Consider the following 18,392-nt stretch of genomic DNA (forward strand, 5'->3'; position numbering starts at 1 on the left):
TAACATCAGGCGGCTGTACTTATCTGGGTGTGTTGATCATGAGAGTGGCAAATTATGGACATGGTACATTGGGACAGCTAGATGTTGTGAAGAGCTGTTGATAGACAGAGAATGGAAAATTAATTCCATTCCATTTCCCCCTCTGAGTGCAAGTGGGGGAGGGAGGGAAGGAAGGAGGTGATGCTTTCGATATGGGCAAGAGGATGTCTCTACCGCTTCCTGGGGGCAGGCACCCAAACAGCCTCCCACATTTTCTCAGGTGCCACGGGCCCTAATTTGCGCCTCCACCCCCACCCCTCCGGGAGTCCCCATGTCCCATTTCCCTCATGATGATGTGCTTAGGACAGGTACATGTTGTCAATGCAAAATCTTCAGCACATTGAAAATAGAAAAACTGTGCAACAAGAAATTTAATAACAGATCACAGGAGCTCCTGTACTGGATTGGAGCGGGCCGTGGGTGGGAGGGCTGGGTAGGGTGACGTGAGAGGTCTTGAGGGGTGGTGACACATGATGGTGGGGTAATTTAGCTTTAATGTGCCACACAGGACATGGAGCCTTGTCATAAAGAAGTGCCAGACTAGTTGTCCTTGCAGAGGGCAGAGTGCTCTGTGACTGTTTTTCTCCAGGCTCCTTCCAGTCCAGAAACAAAGGAGCTTGAACCCTGAGCTCTGGCCATGTAATAAATTCCCCTCCTCATGGAAATATGAGTACCCCCTCCGTGGACAGGGCTAGCCAGGGATCAGCTGCAGGCATTGGAGAGTCATGCCATGTTAACACTGGGAGTGCTTTGGAATAGCAGCATACTATACCAGCATAGTGCTCCTCGTATGGACACAGCTACGCTGGCCATGCGGCGCTTTGCATCAGTACAGTAAAACCATTCCTCATGAGCACAAGAAGACATACCAATAAAAGCACAGCTCTGGCAGTATGGCTGTCTACACTAGGGACTACTTCTGGCACAGCTATATTGGTCAGGGATCACGCCTGACAGACAGCTACGTAACCGGATGTCTGGAGAGCCAATAGACATGCTTTGCAATTTTGGTAGCTGCCATTTGTTCTGAGAGCAGCCCACCAAAACAAGCCAAGAGGATGTGATCTGTCCTCCAGTAAGTGATCAGAAATGGGTGCATCTGGCAGAACTGATCTCACATATCAGGCCCATTTGCCACAAAGTGCCCTGAATTCCCAGGCAATACATTCTGAAAGGCACGGACAGAGACACTGACTGGATTCATGCATGCGCGCGCACACCTATGTATGTCATATTGTTCTGATCCCTTGGTGTCCATGCTGACTGATTTTAGTCACTGTTGTGGAGAATCTGAAATAGCATGAAGTGTGGCTGGCTGTGGAAATGTGTAGAATCCCAACACTGATAATGTGGGAGCACTTGAACTGTGCCTGAGAACCTGATGGCATCACGCCAGAAACCAGAGGGCTGCACCTACTTTGTACAAGATAGTAGAGAAAGGAAGCCTGGATGAGCCAGAAAGGCTTCCAGCAGTGCAGGCTGTAGCCTAGTATGCTCCCTGCTCATGCTCTGAGCACTCACGTTAAAGCACACAGCCTACATGGAGCGTTTGCTGTAGGAGTTCTGTGTCTCCAATGCCATCAGCAGGCTCCGAGCAGGGTTTCACAGTTGGTAACCGCTTTTAATTTGGCCTTGGGGATGTTTACCAGTCTGGCACCAAATATAAGACCTGGGCTAGCCTGGGGCTGTGAAGGTCATTAGCTTTGCTTTGCCTGTACAATGCACATTAAAGCAGCCTGCCAGAAAAGCGGGAAACGCAGCAGTTTATTTTGATACCCATGTCCGTGTTCCTGAGAGGAGTAACATCTCTCAAGGATTTCAGGAGCTGTCTCTCCCTGGACACATGACACTCAGCTAGCCAGTGCAGAGCATTCTATTGTGGTAAATACTCAAGACATCTAACCTTTGAGTTGATGCGGTAATAAACTAGCACAAAGAACAGGATACTGCACTGGTCAGTTGACAAGGGAGACTGCCAAGAGGCTGTCACGCCAAGGACAGAAATGTAACAGTGAAGGGAAGCTCCAATTTTATTTAGCTTTACAGTGCAGTTTAAATACCTACAGTAAGGAGTTGGATAGCTCTGGCTACTGAATTAAATTTAAATGAAAGCCAGCCCAGTGCTTAGCTCCCACCCACCTGCTGCGTTCTTAGCATTTCAGCCTTAGTCTAACTTGGCCGTCTTAATGAAAGAGGTTTGCTGTGATGTCCCAAGTTACTAGAAGTCTGAGTTTTTATTGATCCTGTCTGCACTGCTCTCATTAAACTTCCCGAGCCCTCTTCCAGAAGGCACTGGCTTGGTGTAAAGAATGGGGTGGATTCAACAAGCACTGTCATCTGGTTGTTCCAAACTTTGGATCAGGAGTCCAAAAGGATTAAGTCCATACCAGCCCAGTATGGGGTGCTGCCTTTTGGGCTATTATGTGGCAGAATGTAAGCATGTAAACTCACTTTATTTCTGAATTTAACCATGAGATAGTTTGCAGTGTGACTGTAAGTATCTTCCAAAGTTTTGGCATGAAATGTTCCAAGTTTCTCCAATAGCACCAAGACTGTCTTTACAAGCTTTTCAGACAGCTTGATAGTAACTACTGCTGTTTGTTTCCAGTGTGGCTATGTCTCTATAGTGCCCCGAAAGCAGTTCTCCTTGCTGTAGTGAAGATGTTCCCAGATAGGGAACCAAAAGATTGGCAGTTGAAAAAGTTACTAAAAATAGACAAAAATTCTTTGGGTTGCAGCTCAGTCACTTGGAGTTGCCTTTGGGCACAGAAGATGTGCAGAAAGCTGACCCTAGAGGGAGGCTCTGTCTGTCTGTGAAGAGGAGTGGCTATTCAGCACCTTCTGCAGTGCATCCCAAGCAGGCTGGCATTACAGTATTGTGTGTGGTTGTGATGAGGAGGACCCCGGCAAGTGCTCACTTGCCCTCTTCTAGCAGTGAGTGGAATCCAGTCTCAGGGCAATTCACTAGGCAGTTTTTAAAAATAATAAAGCTATTAATCCCATCTGAACTGCAAATGTGTTGCTGGCTTCCAAAAATATTTCCCTCCTATAGAGAGAATAATCAGTTTGAAAACCCATTCTGATCCTGTCTTCTCCTTGGTCAGTCTTAATCAGCAGCCAGCTGGGTAGAGAAGCTATTTTCAAGCCAGTTTCCAGGCCACCATTTAAGGTGTTGATGAAGTCTACAGAGCACTAACATTTAAATAACCGAAAGAGTGGGAAGGCACAAGATGGATTCCATAAGGAAAGGTCCCTGCTGCCACTGGGGAAATAGATTTTTATTGCATACATTTTTTGACAACACAGTGAAAATATTTGTTTTTACTTTTAACATTTCAGGATGAAAACAGTTTTGTAATCACTAGTGCATGTGTTAAATAAGTGCTCAAATTTGGACTGTATGGTAAATCACTTGTCAGTGTCTGTGGGTAGTATAAATGTTACGCATCCATTCAATTATCTGTTGCATTGTTGTTGAAAAAAGCATTTAATGATCAGAACTCAGGACACCTGAGTTCTGTTTCCAGCTGTCACTGATTCACTGGAGAAGTCACTGAACATCTCGATGTCTTGGTTTTCCTGTCTGTAAAATGGAGATCCTGGTCTGCTTCCAAGGAGATTGAGGCTAAATTATTTTAGTATGTAAACTGCTTTGAGATTTTTGTACAGAAAATGCTGAAATAGTAAAGAGTAAAACAAAGCAAAACTTGTTAAGGTCTTGAATGGCTTGTGACATTGGTAATGGAATGTGGAATCTTCCCATTTTGGGTCACAGGTCAAAGTCCAGCCCAGGTCGTTTATAACTAAGAGCAAATACCATTTGTTGTCTTGAAATCTGTTTTTAGATGAATTTGGGGGTCTCAGCCCAGTTCTCAGTGGACAGGTGTTACATTGCAATTAGCACTGATTGGACCTCAGGAATAACACACTGATTATGTCCTAGCAGGGCTGAGTTGAGTAGCTTTTCCTGCTGCTGAGACAGTGAGTGCTCCTATTGATGGTTTTCCCCTCTACCCTTGCTGTGGTTCCTCTGTTTTAGCAATTCATATCATGCTGTTTTTATTTTTTTATTTCCTAGCATGGTATCTTCCTACCTGGTTCATCATGGGTACTGTGCAACAGCGACTGCCTTTGCCAGAGTGACAGAAACCCCAATCCAGGAAGAACAGACCTCCATAAAGAACCGGCAAAGTAAGACACTATAGAGCACTCTTCTTCCTTACCTTCCATCTCCATGTCACACCCCTTTCCTTTCTGTCTCTCTCCTTCACCTGAAAGGCTCCTCTTAGGCCCCTGTCTGTGCAAACTCACGGCCTATGGGCTTGACACATCAGTATAAGAGTTGCTCCAGAACAGGAGGTACTTTCTTGGAGATGGGCTCAGTTATGGAAACACATAACTGATTACCTCTGATTTTAAAGGAGCTGATCTCCCCTAGCATTTGCACTGAGATCCCAGAGATACCTTTGATTTTGGGCTTTAGATTCAAGCTGACAGAAGCCTTGTTAACATGGGGATATGAGGGCTGGGGGCCATAGAGGGATTAACTCATCTGCCTGGCTTTACTATGACACCCTTCATAAATGAAATGAATTTGACCTCACCATGGCACAGTTTGGCGCGATTCATGTTTTCTGCTTATGAAGGGCTTTGCAAATTCATGCCTGAGGTGCATGGGCAGAGCTGAATGGAGAGCCATACACAACACCTGTCTGCTTTGTCTGCTACTTCAGCTAGGCCACCAGATTCCATGTGCATAAAATGTTCTGCTTTATTTTCTTTGAACCATTCTAATTAACTGACTTAAACTAGAAACCCAACCTTGACATGGAAAAATACATATTCTAAGAGATCCTTCCCACTATACTGCTTGGGAATTGGAGAGCACTTGGAATACAATCTTTAGAATTCCCCTAATTTTTTTATACAGAACCGCTGAGTATTGGATCCAGTCTTGTATCTTTCTCCATCCTCTCCTGATCGACAAGTTCCGTTTGTGTCCCCTGATGCTGTGCTGCTCTGTCCTACTTCACTGCATGTGCCTCCCTCCTCCTTGCGATCTGTCTCCCAGGCGGCTGTCATGTCATGTCTCACCTATGTTATGTTCCTCTGTAGTTGTCTAGAACACACGTTTCTTATACAAACTCAGTGAGTGTTCAGGCTGGGAGAATCCTCTGCCCAGCATCCTGCCCTCCTTCCATGATGCCAATGAAAGGATTATGGCTGTCTACTCCTCTGCTGCCAGGCCACAACTGGAGCAGCAAAGCAGGAACAGCTTGAAATGGACAGAACTCTGCTCTGTTGCCACTTTGATGAGAGAGGGAAGAGGCTGCAAAGCAGAAGAGGAATTGTTTGTAGATTTCAAGCTGCTTTGGTGTCAGTGATTTTATTAGTATGTGGGCATCTGATGTGAGGCATCTGGGGGAAAGGAGACTAAATAGGAAGAGTGTTAGAGAAGGAGATGTCTCTGTCCCAGGGAAATTGAAACAGATTAAAATGGGCTCTGAAAGATGCAGTCTAATCAAGAGAGTACAGGGACAACACAGGCAGAGAGACAGAAATAGAATCAAAGGAGGAAAAGCATCAAAGGCAGAGAAGAACCAATGAAAACCTGCAAACCAGAAAAGGAGAGGGTGAAAAGAAGTCAGAGAAGAAGACTGCTGTGGAGGTGAACAGGAGGAACACTGGGAATAAAATAAATCTGACTTAAAAAGGCAGACCTCAGCCACTGGAGTTAGCTGACTCTCACGCTACAGTTTAATTAGAGGGACAGTGACAAGGTAAAAAGATGATTTTTAATCTACCTAAAGGAGAGATGATTCTGAGAAGTGGAAGCCTGTGTAGTGTAAGTATTAGAGCAGGGAACTGGTAGTCAGGGCTGCTGGGTTCTATTGTCAGTTGTTGCACTGACTTGGGCAAATTTCAGCCCCCAGGTGTAAAATGGGGCTAATACTTATCTCCCTCAGACAAGGGGTTTAGATTCAGGCCTTGTCTACACTTGAACTTATGTCAGTATAATTTACGTTGCTATGGGGTATGAATAATCCACACATCTGAGCGATGCAAATTATACCAACCTAAGCAACCGTGTAGACAGTGCTATGTCGGCGAGAGAGCTTCTCCTGCCAACAGAGCTACTGCCTCTCATGGAGGTGTAGTTATGTCAACAGGAGAGCGCTCTCCCATTGGCTGAAAGCATCTTCATCACTAGCACTACAGCAGCACAACTGCATTGGTGCAGCACTACTAGTGTATACTAGCCCTCAGTCTCCAGTGTTTGTAAAGCATCTTGAGATTATCAAATGAAAGTGCAACCTGTTCTATTTGTTTCTTACACGTAGGGGAAAAAACCACAAACTACAAAGCACTGTAAGTGAGTAACTGGTGCCTTATTTCCTTCTCTGGGTGCGCTGGGCCTTGTGCCTGTCATCCCAGTCAGCAGAGCAGATCTGTTGGCACTAGCAGTGATGGTTGGTAGCAGTATGACCACATTAGTATGGTGACCTGTGGCTCCTGCTTTGTATCCCTGAATCCTTTTAAAATGTACAGCTTGTCAGGTTTAAACCAGTTCAGCTCTCGTTGTTCCTAGAACCAGCTTCCTGAGATATTGATGTGCAGCTGATTTGGGATTATACCTGTGTAATGAGAACCCAGAATGGTCCAAGCCCTTATTTTCCCGAACAACCTCATGCCATCCCCTGCTTAGCTTCAGGAGCTTGCTAATATTCTGAATAAAAGAAGCCTTTGGTTAAGATTGAGCCCCCTCATCCCCTTAATTGAGAAGTTACAGGCACACAGCAAACGTCCCTGGTATCTCCCACTGGTTCTCCAGCAACTTCTGATATTTCTAAGATATCAACAAATCCCCTCCCCATCCTCGCAGGCTTTCTTTCTCCATCATAAAGATGCACAAGTGGTACGAGCCGAGCTCTTCCCAGACCCTTTGCAGGTGACCATTGGAGGTGTCTCTCTGGAGATGTGGGGTAATCTGTGCAGGCTCTGTGTGTCATCTCAGTAAACACCGTACCTGCAGTCGCTGGGCTTTCCTTGGTGCCAATAGGTCTCCTCTTGCTTGCAGGAATACAGAAGCTAGTCTTAGCAGGCAGAGTGGGAGAGGCAATAGAGGCCACGCAGCAGCTCTACCCTGGCCTCCTAGAGCACAACCCTAACCTGCTCTTCACGTTAAAGTAAGTATGCTTAGCTTTGTGCCCTGTCACACATTGCTGGGAGATGGCGCTAGAAAGTCTACAGAGCTGAACCAGGCAGTCCACGGGCCTGCTTGTGCTAGGAACCAGTATAGTTCTTCATTCAGGCAGATTGAGGTTGCTGATAAGAATAGCTAACCGGTGAGCAAGGTGGGAAGGAACACCGGCTACCCTTGTTGGCACTGCTCAGGATCAGTAGCTGTTGCTGGTAGGGCTTTGCCATAGTCTGTCAACTAAAGGTGGGCAAAGTTGGCATTAAGTCACCTGACTAGACTGACCCCTTCTGCCTGCCACACAGAGACCCCCTCCAGCTGAGCAAAGAGCCCTGTCCGGGGAAAGCTCTGCAGTCAAGTGGAAGTGGTGCAGATTGCTACCCAGTATATTACCATTGCTTTTGGTCTTCCCAGTCCATCATGTTGTTCAAGCCATATGCATGTGGTAGAGTTTGGTTCGTCCCACTTACAGCCTGTGAGAAGTGTGGGCGTGGCTGTGGGAATTCCTAGAAAGAAGCTGGTGTGGAAGAAGGTGGGGCTAAGGCAGAGATGAAGGGGAAGTAGGAGTTGATGTGTATGTTGGTGTCCCCGGTGATTCAGGACTGGTTCACCTGTCCTCTGACCCTTTACTCTCGGGTATGTAGTGAGCAACCCTCAGCTCCCAATAGAGCTGAGTGAAGAACTAAGCCATCACCAGCCTTTCACAGTAGATGAGTGTTCTTACTTTACATTGTATTCTATTTTGTAGTGGCCCCCCAGCATTTCTAAGCTGATTGGATAGTGGGGAAGGTACAAAGTTTGGTGCAGTCAGTGTCCTCCAGAGCATGATCCTAGAGTACCCTTCGTTGTCATGGACAGCTCAGTGGGAATCACCAGAGAGAGAACCTGTGGTGTGAGGAATATTAGCTATGCAGTGCCATCTATGCCCAGCTCCTTGGCTTGCCATCCCTGCGTGAATTCTATTGGCTTCAGAGCAGTGCAGACATTGAAGCATATGGTTAACCTGCAGGAATATCATCTGAGCACCAATGCTACCTTCCCACAAGAATAAAATGCCATAATTGCTCTCACCGTTCAGAATCAGTGCCCCATTCCACCCCCCAATCCTGTGGTATCTTGTGCTTTCGTAGACAGTGCTGTTGACACTGTAGTGTGGTCTCTGTCCCTGTCTTAGAGTGCGATCTGTTGCCTGGGCTGATCCAAATTGAGATGCAGCATCTTGTTGATTATGTTTAGAACACACAAAATCTGCTTAGACTGGGTGGGAAGCTACAGTGTAGGTATCTGCTCTTGAAATGGCATTTTTTATGTATCATCCTTTGTCCATCCTTATGCAGGTCTCCAGGTTCATTAGCATCTATTTCTAGGCAGCAGTATCAAAACTCCCTTTCTACTCCAGCACTGCCAACTTGAAGTCAGGGGGAGACTTGAGGTGCCCTGTTCCGAGCTAGGATCCCTCCTAAGCTTTGTTTGATTCCAGTTTGCTGCTTCTCTGGGACATATGATAGCAATAACTAGAAGAGCACCAGCACTGACTCTAATTCACATCAGCCTCCCCTTCTGCCTCATGCCTCTGCCCTTGTCCGACACAGGTGCCGACAGTTTGTGGAGATGGTGAATGGAACAGACAGTGAAGTGCGTTGTTTCAGTGCCCGCAGCCCCAAGTCACAGGACAGTTACCCAGCATCCCCCAGCCTCAGCCCCAGACACGGATCGAACAACTCACACATTCACAGCGCTGGTAAGTGCTTTTCTCTCCAGCACCACATGAAGCGGATCAGGTTTTGGGGGTGGGTCACTTTGTACACTCCAGGCTAGTTTCTGTATTTTGCTCTTTGAAAGACATCTGTCCTGCCTAACCCCAGCAGGAAGGATTTACTGTGATCGGAGGTGAGCCTTTGTGGCAGAAACGGCATACCACTGATTTTAAATCGGTTATTGTAACAGAGACCAGGCTGTACCACAGACTTTTCCAGAAGTTATGTGGAAGCTGACAGAGCATTCTTCAAAAGGACGGCCTCACAGTGCAGCCACTCATGCCATTTAGCCCTTCTCAGCTGAGCTATATAAGGAAAAGCCTGGCTCCCACAGCTTGTGTCCTGGACCTCAGGGTCCACAGGAGATAACTGCTCTCCGATAGACTTCCTACGGCCTGCAGAAGAACCTTATCCTTAGGTGTGCAGGATAAGTGCTTTTCTCCTGGCCTTTGGGTAGTGCTTGGGAAGCCTCCTTGCCCACTGTCCAGTGCCCCACCACTGTTTCCTCCTCTCCACTGCCCCGCCCAGTGCCTCCACCGCTCCTTCCTCCTCTCCGCTGTCCTGTCCACTGCCCCCACCCCTCCTTCTTCCTCTCCATTGCCCCCACCGCTCCTTCCTTCTCTCCCTGCTCCGCCCAGCGCCCCCACCGCTCCTTCCTCCTCTCCGCTGCCCCACCCAGCGCTCCCACCGCTCCTTCTTCCTCTCTGCTGCCCCACCCAGTGCCCCCACCGCTCCTTCTTCCTCTCCAGTGCCCACTGTCCAGTTTTCTATTTGGAAGCAAGGCTAAGCCAAGAAGCGAGATGGATACGCTTTGCTGCAGGTTTTACATGTATAACAGCTATCTGTTAGTGTAAAAGTGTCTGTCTAGGAATTAAGGCCTTACGGATTACAAGCAAAACAAGGGAGGGCCAGAGGTATAAGGTGCTTACCTAAGATCAAAGAAGAGGATGGAGATGGACTGAGGGCTGCAGGGGCAGAGTGGTGCAGGGAGCAGGGCTGGGGAGCTGAAAAACAATCAGAGCTGCTCTGTTTGAAGCTTCAAGCTCCCAGTGGAGAAATCTCTAGCTGGCACTCAAGCTGTTTCCACCTGGCGGTCAGAGCTGCTCCCGCTGCTGCTCCTCCATGTGAAAAGCTCAGGGTAGTAGAAGGAGAGCGCTGGAGCGTGGGTTAAAGTGTTCTCTGCTGGGCATGCAAAGGCTTAAATGAAGGGAAAATGATTAGCTGAGCAGCTCCATAGCCCCGCTCCGTTCAGCCACGTTCCCAACCTGGGGCCTCAGCCCCATTGTTTATGTATTGAAACTGAACATCTGTCTGAAAAACAGACCACAGGATATGGGCTCGATGCAGTAATCCCTGTGTGAAATTCTCTGGATTGTGTTATTCAGGAAGTCAGGCTGATGATCAGAACAGTCCCTTCTGGCCTTACAGTCTGTTAATCTCTATGGTAATGGCTGTTTTCCAACTAGGAAATTCCTACATAACAAACTTAATGGACATTGAGTTAGGACAGACTTGACCTCCAGCACGGTCCCAGTCATGGGCGCCCAGTATGTAAGGCCAGAGAAGGCTTAGCCTTCCCTGACAGCCAGGCTGGCCCCACACTCCATCCCCTCTTGCTGGGTCACATGCTCTTGGCAGGGGCTGCAGCAGGGCGGGTGGGGGGGAGGAGGCAGCTGGCTGGTTTGGCTGGTGCTCAGGCCGCCTGACCCGGGGTGAGGCTGTGATGGGAGAGGGAGTGGAAGGGGTGGAGCTAGCCTCCTTGAATGGCGGTTCACAAGCTGCCCATGGTCCCAGTCCACACACATGAACACGCTGCTGTCCACAGCGCTTGATCTCACCAGCACACCCAGACCCTCTGATTGGCCTTCAGAGCAACGTTGGCCTCTTCAGTGCAAAGAGCTGACGTCACCCTGCAGCGTGTGGCCTTATCAGCCTGCATTACGTTTCACTGTGACATTACGAGTACACACATGAAGTGGCAGATATGTACTGCCCTCACTTGTGGGTGGCGGTGTTTGTAGGGTATCTTGCAGAGCCAGTCTGATGTTTTGAAAGTCAGGTCTGTGTGTGTGTACATAGTACAAATTTGTTAGTGGCAGATGATGGTTTTGTGTATGTAATCAATGGTGTCATCTTTGGTACCCAGCCTGTGGTGATAGCATGTGTGCCTTGCTCTCCTTTTGCTTACTTCTGTAATCCCAAGCGAGGAGAATCAGACTGGTCATTTGAAGATGTCAGTAAATTATTAACAAGTGTCACGTGGCAGGTTGGTGTTAAGTTGATTGGGTCCCATTTGGCCACATTTCTCCATATGAGATGGAGTTTGATGCAGTTTGCGGGAAGTTTTTAAAGCTTCTTCAGCTTTATCTCTTGCAGCATGTGGATTTTGGCCTAGTGTTCACCTGTTCACTGGGCATCTAGATTTCTTCCCCTGGTGTGTTAGAGGGGTGAGAATTCTAATTTCAAAGGAAAAAGCTTTGTAGGTGGGTGTCTCATGTGTCTCTCTTTGCAATCCTCAGTTCCTCAGGTGTCTGGGCTGGTTGGAGCTGATCTTACCCTCTGGGTTGTTTCTCACAGTCCTGAAGCACAGGCATTGCCAGTGGACACCGTCATTTATTTGGGGTTGGCTTGTGTTTTACTAAAACTCTGTTTAATGTAATAAGCAGCTCTAGTGCTTTGTGAATTGCAGCCTCCCCCTAGTGGGGCCCACTGCTCAGTGACAAGAGCACAAGCAAACGCCGTCTCCTGCTGACATGAAGCTGCTGACTTCAGCCTAGAGCTGTCCAGCCCCTCTCCTCTGACACCTCTTGTCTTGGCTTTCAGGAGCAGATAGCCCAAGCTGTAGCAACGGAGTCACATCCACAAAAAGCAAACAGAGCCACAGTAAATACCCAGCACTGAGTTCCTCCTCCTCCTCTTCCTCCTCCTCTCCTTCATCCGTGAACTACTCTGAGTCCAATTCAACAGACTCCACCAAATCCCAGCAGCACAGCAGTACAAGTAACCAGGAGACCAGGTATTCCTTGCATTGCCTTTCCCATGCTTGGGCAGGAGGGGGCTTTCTGAGCACCTCATCCATCAGTCATTTGGCCAGCGCACTTTCCATCACCCGGGTAACCAGTAGTAGCTACAGGCATAGCTGCTGAGCAGCCAGTGGCAGGCCTTCTTCCACTCTCTCCCCACCCACCCAAGGAATGAATTGCTGCTGCCTGTTCCCCGTAGGAGAAGGATAGCCTTGGGTAAACAGTCCCCCAACCACTGTGATGCTGTAACTGTCCTGGAAGATAGTCTAAAAGGCAGCCATCCTACTGAGCATGTTCCTGCCACACTCTCAGCCAAAGGGCATGCTAGTGGAAGCACGCAGCCAGCCTGCCTTCAGGGATCAGTGTGCTCCCGCAGGGAATAAGAGATTTATCTGGATGCAGGAAGAGGGCCTGAGTCTCCTGCACGACAGCCCAGACCCTTGTCACTTAGATGTGTCCCTTTTGCATGGAGTCGCATTCTGTTCACTGGCCCAGTTCATGCCAATTTATTATATGCTGGTGCCATCGGGCTGGAGGACCCTGTGAATTATGGGTGTTCTCCGTTGAGTTCTGGGGATTTTGAGCCTAGAGGGTCATTACTGCAGCGTTTATTGGGGGTTTGAAATGCACTGCCCAAGTGTGAGAGTTGAGCTTCCTCTGTGCGTAACTGTTTTGATGGCTGCAGAGCTGCATGGGGCACTGCTGGGACAGAGGAGATCTTTGTAATTAGTGGGAGCCCCTCGGTAACTGCCAGCTGACATTCAGACTCACTAAATGCCATTGCCAGGGAAGTCTCTGGCTTCTGTTCTGAACTCCATATGGTTGTACGGCTCAGAACTGAGTGTGAAACATCATGTTGGAGTCCTACAAATCCTCTGCTAAAACACCTGGTAATGGCAGATCTATGCCAGCGGGGACAGAGTTCAGGAATCAGCGTCAAATCTGAAACACAGAGAGAATCTCTGAATTAAAATCCTGGCAGGATCATCTCATCCCTTCAGCCTTCTGAGTTAGAGAAGTGGAGGCCTCCTGCAGTTTGCTGCGTAGAGGTCTTTAAACTGTGGCCCTGTCCGCTATGTGTGGACATTAAAGATCCAACGGGACACTTTTTGTAGGAGTGATGGTTTTCCTCAGTGCCAGTTGGCCAAAATTCCCCGTGTGATGTAGTGTATTGTGTGCTCCTTGGCTGCTGTTCGACACCCCAGAGGTAGCTGCATTTTGAAATGTTAATTTAAGTACTTTACACCTTCCCTCCTCAAGGACCCCATCGAGTTGGAACTGCACTTCATAGATACAGGCCCTCACTATTCTCAAATCTGGTTTTGCCCTGCTGGATAGATTTTCTTCTCTCCTGTGGGCTGGTGGGTGTTTAGGCCTGGCAGCCCAATGGTTGGCCATTGGGCACAATTTCTCCTGCATTAGAGGAGGTTTTTGGAACAAATTGATAAATTAAACAGTACTAAGTCACCAGGACCAGATGGTATCCACCCAAGAGTTCTGAAGGAACTCACATGTGAAATTGCAGAACCACTAACTGTGGTATGTAACCTATCATTTAAATCAGCTTCTATTCCAGATGACTGGAGGATAGCTAATATGATGCCAATTTTTTAAAAAGGTTCCAGTGGCGATCCTGGCAATTACAGGCCAATAAGCCTAATTTCAGTACCAAGCAAATTGGTTGAAACTATAGTAAAGAGCAGACCCATAGATGAATACAATTTGTTGAGGAAGAGTCAACATGGTTTTTGTAAAGGCAAATCATGCCTCGCCAGTCTACTAGAATTCTTTGAGGGGGTCAACAAGCATGTGGACAAGGGTGATTCAGTGAATATAGTGTACTTGGATTTTCAGAAAGTCTTTGACAAGGTCACTCACCAATGGCTGTCAAGCAAAGTAAGCAGTCATGGGATAAGAGGGAAGGTCCTCTCCTGGATCAGTAACTCGATAAAAGATAGGAAACAAAGGGTAGGAATAAATGGTCAGTTTTCAGAATGGAGAGAGGTAAATGTGGTGTCCCCAGGGGTCTGTACTGGGACCTGTACTGTTCAATATATTCATAAATTATCTGGGAAAAGGGGGTAAACAGTAAGATGGCAAAATTTGCAGATGATACAAAACTACTCAAGATAGCAAAGCAGTCTGCGAAGAGTTACAAAGGGATCTCACAACACTGGGTAACTGGGCAACAAAATAGCAGATGAAATTCAACGTTGATAAAATGCAAAGTATTGCACATTGGAAAACATCATCCTGACTATACATATAAAATGATGGGGTCTAAATTAGCTGTTACCACTCAAGAAAGATATCTTGGAGTTATTGTGAATAGTTCTCTGAAAACATCCACTCAGTGTGCAGTAGCTGTCAAAAAAGCTAACAGAATGTTGGGAATCATTAGGAAAGTGATAGATAATAAGACAGAAAATATCATATTACCTCTTTATTAATCCATCGTATGCCCACATCTTGAATACTGCATGCAGATCTCGTTGCCCCATCTCAAAAAAGATATATTGCAAAAGGTACAGAAAAGGGCAATAAAAATGATTAGAGCTATGGAAAAGCTTTCATATGGGGAGAGATTAATGAGACTGGGACTTTTCAACTTGGAAAAGCAATGACTAGGGGGATATGATAGAGGTCTATAAAATCATAACTTGTGTGGAGAAAGTAAATAAGGAAGTGTTATTTACTCCTTCTCATAACTCAGGAACTAGGAATCACCAAATAAAATTAATAGGCAGCAGGTTTAAAATGAACAAAAGGAAATATTTCTTCACACAGTGCACAGTCAACCTGTGGAACTCCTTGCCAGAGGATGTTGTGAAGGCCAAGGCTCTAACGGGGTTCAAAAAAGAACTAGATAAGTTTCATAAAGGATAGATCCATGAATGGCTATTAGCCAGGATAGGCAGGGATTGTGGTTTGCCTGAGGCTGGGAATGCCTGACAGGATGGATCACCTATTCTTGTCATTCCCTCTGAAGCACCTGGCATTGGCCACTGTCAGAAGACAGGCTACTGGGCAAGATGGACCATTGGTCTGACTCAGTATGGCAATTCTTTCTCTTTTGGAAATGTTTCTGCTCTTTCTAACTTGGCCCTTGGGCTTTCTTTTCCTTTTGCACCCCAGTGACAGTGAGATGGAAATGGAGGCTGAGCATTACCCCAATGGAGTCCTTGAGAACTCCTCCAGCAGGATAATGAATGGCACCTACAAACATGAAGAGATCCTACAGACGGACGAGTCCAGCATGGGTAGGGCCCTGGAAAATGGGAGCACTCTCCTCTCCCTCACAAAAAGTTAGGGGAAATGGTGCTGCTGATGCATGTGTGAGCTCCACCTGAGCGTGGATCAAGGTGGGGCACTGCCATGGAGGTCTGTTCCCCAGCCCAGGGTGTGGACATGAGATTCTCAGGATCCCTGATACCGGGTGGGGAGAGAAACCTTCTGGGAATTGAACTATCCTAGACCTTTCTGTGGGGCCAGGTGCCTAATGCTGATCAGACAGAGCTGGGCAGCTTAGCTTGCCTGCTGGCTCATTACGTATGGCGAGGCTCCCTTTACAGGGGAGTCAAACAAAAGGCCTAATTTTTCAGTACATCCTGTGTGCAAACTGCCAGTGAAGATGTGTGTTAAAAAGGTCTCCACCTGGGAGTGTCCCACTGCCCTGGAAGTCCTAGAGTGAGGAATACAGAGGGCTAATCAGCTGGGCAGATGATGGGGTAGTGGAGGCACCAGCGCTGGGCCATCAGTCCACCTCCAACTCAGAACAGTACAGTCCATTATCATCCTCTGTTGGCGGTTCTGTGGCCTCTGCCTACACAGCAGTGAGGCACCCGGACCAGCCGACTCACCCTCCTGCGAGGTGGGAGGGTCCCAGAACTCGGGCTCCAGCCTGAGTCCAGATGTCTACACAGCAGTGAAACAGCCCAGTCGGCTGGTATCTAGTCGCTGTGTAGACGTCCCCTGTGAGATGAGCTCAGGCTGTGAAGATCTTGGTCTATTTTCTGGTTGTCAAGTGCCCACCACACAACAAAACACCTTCACAGCTGGCATGGATTGCCCTCCTGGCTGGCAGCCTCAGGGGAAGGAGCCCAGGATGGAAATGGCAGCCAGCTCCCCTCTTGGGAGCCAGGGATCCCTGCAGGGCCAAGTGAATCACAGGGACAGCGACTTGTGGGGAGGCTTTAGCTGTTCTGTGGGCAGTTGTCAGTGCAGCCTTTCCCCAGGGTGGCATTTCCACATGCTGCAGAGGTGATAACACAAAGCTGCTGGCATTGCGGAGCCCAGTGGGGCTTGGTCATGAGATTTGCTTCTGGAAGATACCTGAGCTGTTAACTCTGTCTTCCTGTTCGTCCCCTGCAGGCCTCATTGACGGTGCCGTGGCTGTGTGCACCTCACACGGACACCCACTGCCTGCTGGGACAGCTGGGCCCCTGGCTCAGCACCAAAATGGCAACAGGAGTCTGCTCTGCAAGGCTGCCCTTAAAGCAGCCCAACAAGGGGAACATTAGAGTGAGGGGCAGCCGATTGTCTGCTCCCCTTGGGGGGGCCTCAGGGAAGGGGTTTGTGGATCTGAAGCAGGGCTGAGTGCTGGGAGTTGCCTGCCTGCAAGGCTGTCATTTCTCTTCCCCTCTGGCCTTTGTTCCAGAAGACGGCTGCCCCCAGAGGCAGCTGTGCGGGGGGAACCACGCCGCCACAGAGCGAATGATCCAGTTTGGGCGGGAGCTGCAGACTCTGAGCGAGCAGCTCTGCAGAGAGTACGGGAAGAACACAACACACAAGAAGATGCTGCAGGTGAGGCTGTGCCTCTGGCTGGGCTCACAGCAGCACCCGTCTCTCAGACCAGAGGTGGGAGGCTGGGGGCTCTGTGAGTGGAGAAGGTGGGAGCCGCGCTGGAATCAGCAGGCACTTGGTAGCACAGGACATCTGTGGTCAGCTCCCACAAGCTGATTGCACACTGCGGGAAGTGCGGGACCTACCTCTCCAGGAGAGGTGATGCTGCCCTCCGCTGCTGGACCTCAGCCAGAAGTGAGAGGTCCCCGTCTCTCTCAGCAGCCCCTTGGCCAGATGCCCCCATTTGCTGCCAGAGGCAGGGCGTTCTCGCTGACAGGTGCTTGCTTGCTGCCTGGCTGGCGGAGGGACAGGTCCTGGTTGACTGTTTCTGCATTGCTGCTCGCCATACTGCCCGCGTCTCTCTTCTGTCCCCAGGACGCTTTCAGCTTGTTAGCGTACTCTGACCCCTGGAACTGTCCTGTTGGGCAACAGCTGGATCCAGTCCAGAGGGAACCTGTGTGTGCTGCACTCAATAGTGCTATGTTGGGTAAGGCGGGGGCCACAAATGCAGTTGCCCAGGAGCGTGACAGCCCCACAATGGGGCACTCAGAAATGTTTGCCTGGAGCCCCCCTTGCTCCTCACTCTCTTGCAGATTGAGCCAGTGGGTTGTGGGCTGGGACAGTGACAATGACATCTGGGTGTGACGGGGGCACTGCTCTGGCAGTGCCAGATATACACAGTCCTGTCCCCATTCCCTGGCCAGCATACAGTCGCTGCATCTCTTCGGCTGGTCCCTTCCTGACTCCCCTCCAGTCGCCCATCCCAGCACTCCTCGGTGGGTTCTCTTGAGGAATTCCACTTCTCTGCAGAGTGACGCGTGCTAACGGAGCTGAGCCACCTCCAGTGCCCTCCCCTCTCGCCCTGCCCTTTCGTGCCACCATCAGCTGTCTCCTCTGGGGTCCTTTCAGTGCAGAGATTGACCACAACACCTGTCCAGTGTGTAGCAGACCCCACTGGCAGGGAAGGTGTGTTATACATCAGTAGACTTAATTTTAATGGCGCCTGTCTTCACCTATAGCTGGAACATGGGTTGGAAAGTGAAGAGGGCAGACTTGTGATGGCCATAGGGGTTTGCACTGAATAGCCAGAGTTTCAAGTATTTAAATGAGAGCTTTCTTCTTCGAGCATTGCTTCTGCGTGGTCCCACCTGAGAGCCCACCTGCCCTTGAGCCTTCTAGACAGCCATTCCCTCTCCTAGCCTCCAGCTGATGAGTTCTCATCGTGTTCCGAAGCTCAGCATGGACAAGGGACTCGTCCACTCCCAGGGCTCCACCTGCTGGTGCCATCAGGGAGGAAGAGGTGGCAGCTGCTGGTTGCCTCCAAGCCATCATGGCACAGAAAGGAGGGGGGAGTTAGACTCAGAGGCTGGGGGCAGGAGCATGGAGACACTTTCTCCCTGTGCCCCATTCCCTGCTGGGACTCCCTTTCAGTTCAGGTCCGTTTTTCCCCAGCTGGACAAACTCAGTGCATGAGCCAGCTCCTCCGTCTCACAGAGCCATGTGGTCCCAGAAAGGGCCCGTGCGTTGCTAGCC

At 48.9% G+C, this 18,392-nt stretch overlaps 1 protein-coding gene across 4 annotated transcripts in view; it reads left to right on the forward strand.

Annotated features, from left to right (window-relative positions):
* The window catches only part of RANBP10 (RAN binding protein 10), a 155,049-nt gene that overhangs the window by 125,045 nt on the left and 11,612 nt on the right, over positions 1 to 18,392 (forward strand). For 3 of the 4 annotated variants that reach the window (XM_067553055.1, XM_067553071.1, XM_067553080.1), the window contains 7 exons: positions 4,118 to 4,230; positions 7,118 to 7,226; positions 8,830 to 8,978; positions 11,818 to 12,010; positions 15,153 to 15,277; positions 16,675 to 16,820; positions 17,235 to 17,346. In XM_067553055.1, the coding sequence (XP_067409156.1) occupies positions 4,118 to 4,230; positions 7,118 to 7,226; positions 8,830 to 8,978; positions 11,818 to 12,010; positions 15,153 to 15,277; positions 16,675 to 16,820; positions 17,235 to 17,346 (947 nt within the window). The remainder of the gene's footprint in view (positions 1 to 4,117; positions 4,231 to 7,117; positions 7,227 to 8,829; positions 8,979 to 11,817; positions 12,011 to 15,152; positions 15,278 to 16,674; positions 16,821 to 17,234; positions 17,347 to 18,392) is intronic. The other variant, XM_067553063.1, reaches the window with a different exon arrangement.

Source organism: Emydura macquarii, unplaced genomic scaffold (assembly GCF_026122565.2).
Source record: "Emydura macquarii macquarii isolate MOO-44397 ecotype Brisbane River unplaced genomic scaffold, CSIRO-AGI_Emac_v2 contig_295, whole genome shotgun sequence".
NCBI lineage: Eukaryota > Metazoa > Chordata > Testudines > Chelidae > Emydura > Emydura macquarii.